Source organism: Eurypyga helias, unplaced genomic scaffold (assembly GCF_000690775.1).
Source record: "Eurypyga helias isolate BGI_N326 unplaced genomic scaffold, ASM69077v1 scaffold48360, whole genome shotgun sequence".
Lineage (NCBI taxonomy): Eukaryota > Metazoa > Chordata > Aves > Eurypygiformes > Eurypygidae > Eurypyga > Eurypyga helias.
This window is the reverse complement of record NW_010228563.1, coordinates 5,035-8,224: the sequence shown is the minus strand read 5'-3', so window position 1 is coordinate 8,224 and position 3,190 is coordinate 5,035. Positions and strand designations below refer to the sequence as shown.

The 3,190-nt window shown below is 47.8% G+C and overlaps 1 protein-coding gene across 1 annotated transcript; it reads right to left on the bottom strand.

Annotated features, from left to right (window-relative positions):
* Positions 1-293: 293 nt before the first annotated feature.
* On the bottom strand, positions 294-3,081 carry LOC104515598 (reticulon-1-A; the record flags this gene model as incomplete). The annotated part of the gene is made up of 5 exons (XM_010159637.1): positions 294-356; positions 447-493; positions 879-948; positions 1,842-1,980; positions 2,874-3,081. Coding segments are annotated over 5 exons (527 nt in total), but the record flags the coding sequence as incomplete, so codon positions are not given.
* Positions 3,082-3,190: the final 109 nt, after the last annotated feature.

Sequence of the window (3,190 nt, the reverse complement as noted above, 5' to 3'; positions counted from 1 at the left end):
CAAACCATTTTATGATTCTATGACATCAGTCCCTGGTTGGACTTCTCTGTCCAGAGCTCCCCAAAGGGCAGGAGCAGGGAGAGAAGGATGTAGGATCACAGCTCTGCCTCAGTCTACACTCAGCTGAGAACTGTGTTCCTCCAGGGATCTGCCCTCCCCCAGACTCGTACATGCCAGGAGCTAGGGAGGTCGTCATTCGCAGGGCACGTTGTCCCCAGGACCACCGAGCTCTTAGCCACCCCCAGTTCACCCCACCCTCACGGCAAGAATCCTGGTCAGGTCTGCTGCCGAACTCACTTTGCCACAACAGTGTTTATGTGGGTCCGCACAAGCCCCAAGTATTGATCAATCTGTGCCTGCAAAGAGGAAAAGGAGACGGAGTCAATCAGGAACCAACAAGGCAGAACCCCCCAGACACCCAAACAGCACCGCGCGGACAGATTTACCTGGTACTTGTCATATACAACAGGGAGAGTAAACATGGACACCACAGCTGAGGAGAAAAAGAGCACACCATTATATTCCTGCCGAACAGATTCCTCCAGAGAAGAGACCTACTTCAGTGACAAACGCGTATCGCGCCACTTGGGCAGCTGATCCACCAGGGATCTTCATGTCGAAAATGAACTTTACCCAAACCTCCCAAATATGGAACTTCCCATTGCTCTGGGACTAGTGGCTGCAAAACCATATAACACAAATTAGTTCTAGGAGGAGGGACAACAGTATGGGGATAATGAATATTTACAGGACAGGGAAATAAAAGTCGATGGTTTAACTGCGGGGAAGGCACAACGATGACGGGCTGGTTTGGCTGAGTAGGGATTGCGAGGGAGTTAAAGCTAAAAACGGATTTTTAAGGAAATGTTGATTTTTACCCATTATCAGAAGAGTCAGGCCATTGAAGAGGGCTCCCACGTAAGTCAGCAGCCACATTAGTACTGCAAACTGAATTAAAGAAGGATCATTACATCACCTCCAGAGACAGCATAAGAAGAAATTAGTTCACTTAACTAGCTAACAAAATAGCACATTAGCCTTTTTTAACGTGTAAGGAGACTTGTTAAGTAAGTCACATTAAGAACTAGGTACTTTTTCTGGGTGTATAAACCCCATTCTCTGTTTTGCTCTTCACTGTTTCTCACCTTCTTAGCTGAGCTTTAATGTACGTTTAGGGCTTAACTGCAGACATTCAGGACTCTGCATTGAGCATGACATAGGCAGATTTCTGCATCCACTTTTGAGTCATCCCACACCGGTTAATCACAGCCCCACAGTGATAACCCCACTGACTGAAAACTCGTGAGGCTGAAAGAGGGGTACATTTTTCTAAAAAACTTTAGTAATTTAGGAGCCTAACACCTGTCTGCTCTCTTAATGATCTTCCCTTTGCCCTGAAAGACACCTCCCTGGGTGTAAAGCTGAGAAGAAATAATTATCTCAGCAGGGAGGGAAAAAGACCTTCCTCCATAGACAGAAATGCCACCGTTAGGGGAAATCCAGATCAACAGAGGTGTTAGAGCAGAGACACCATTTGTGCCAAAGCTATAGAAAGCATAAAGCAGAGATGGTTCTAGAACTGCAGTGGAGCTAAGCTGGTGCAGCAACTTTTATGACTCCTGTATTACCTATGAATAAATCCAAATTCAGATTGCCAAACCTCTAAACTGCTGCAAGCAAGCAGTTTGGAAATCAAAAAGGAGAGCGACTTTTATATTTGGAGCTACACAAAACCAGGTTTTATGACAATACTGTCAACATGGGAAGCAGCATTTTGAAATGTAGATTGATCCTCTGGCAGGGGGTGGTGGTGGTGTGTGAAATATTTAAAGCAATCCTACTTTTAGAGAATCCACAAGGTCCTGAACGAGGAAGAGTCTCCTCAGCTCTTTGACTGTGCTGTTGACGTATAGCTGGAGACAGTCTGTGTATTTCTGAATCTGGTCCTGTGAAAGATTCATTTCCATCTCCAAGTAGGCTCTGCCAGAAACACAGGTCCAGTTACAAACCTGGGTAGGTTCACCTGCTGTTCACACTCGTGTCTGTCTACCCCATCACTCCCTCCTCCCCAGACCTCATTTCTTTGTGCCAGAGCCTCCAGCCTCTGGAGGAACTAAAGCTGCTCTGGCCACTTTCACCTTCAGCAGTGACTCCCCTTCTCTCTCCTTCATCCCTTCACCCGCCCAGCACCTCTCTCTGAGCTATGCCCACGTTGTGAGGTGCATCTCAGACCTGACCCAACTGAAACAAAAGGAGCAGCACCCCAACAAGGCTTTTTTTCACTGTGTGTGTTAACTAACCAGACCAGTTCCATGACCTGGTTTCCCAACTTGTTGGCACAGCAGAGGAGAAAGTACTGCTCCACCCTGGAGCAGACCACCTCGACCCTGCGGAGGGTGGGGAGGGCACTGGCATTGGCACTGGCACCATCCCCCAGGGCGATGGATTGCCACGTCACAGCCAAGCAGTGCTGGAGAGGAGATAAAAATAGTTTCCCTCTATGCCCAAGAGAGAGTGCCCTGAAACAATACTCTTCCTGCTCGCAGAGATGCTGTATTATCATTAGCTCTAATTAAACTCTTTTCCTCTGTTTGCTTAAAATTTTCTGGATCTTTTGAATTTCAGAAAAAAAAATCCCATGTCTCAGAGGACGATGGCTTTTATGTTGTGGCTTTTTTTTCCCCCAGGATCTGAGTCAATGCAGCCTTACAGCTCTCGAGACACTGGACAACAGAAAAGAATATTTCCTCTGTCATGAGCCAGAAAAGGATTGTATGCAGTATAAAAGCAGCAGCTAAATAAACGTGAATTGCCATGGGGAACGGATCCTTTGCAAGATAAATGGCCCCTGGCCATGACTGCAGAGAACTCACTTGAAGGGGTGGCCCTCGTCCGTCTTCTGCACAGCCTGTAGGACCGACTTGTAGATTCTGAAGCTAATGGTAGCCGAGAGGCCGGCGAGAGCCAGGTAGGCCACGACGCTGACGACGCTGAACTGGGTCAGGGAAAAGAGCAGCAACAGAAGGCTGCCAAACACGATGCCTGTCTGCTTGATGTCACGCCAGTACAACAGGTCGATAGCTGGGGAGAGAAGACCAACATGTTAAAGGCAGGAGCTGGAAGGGCATCGAGGATGGCCGCTGCAATGCTCGGAGTCCTTGCAGGAGGGTTAAAGGGAAGAGTGATGCTC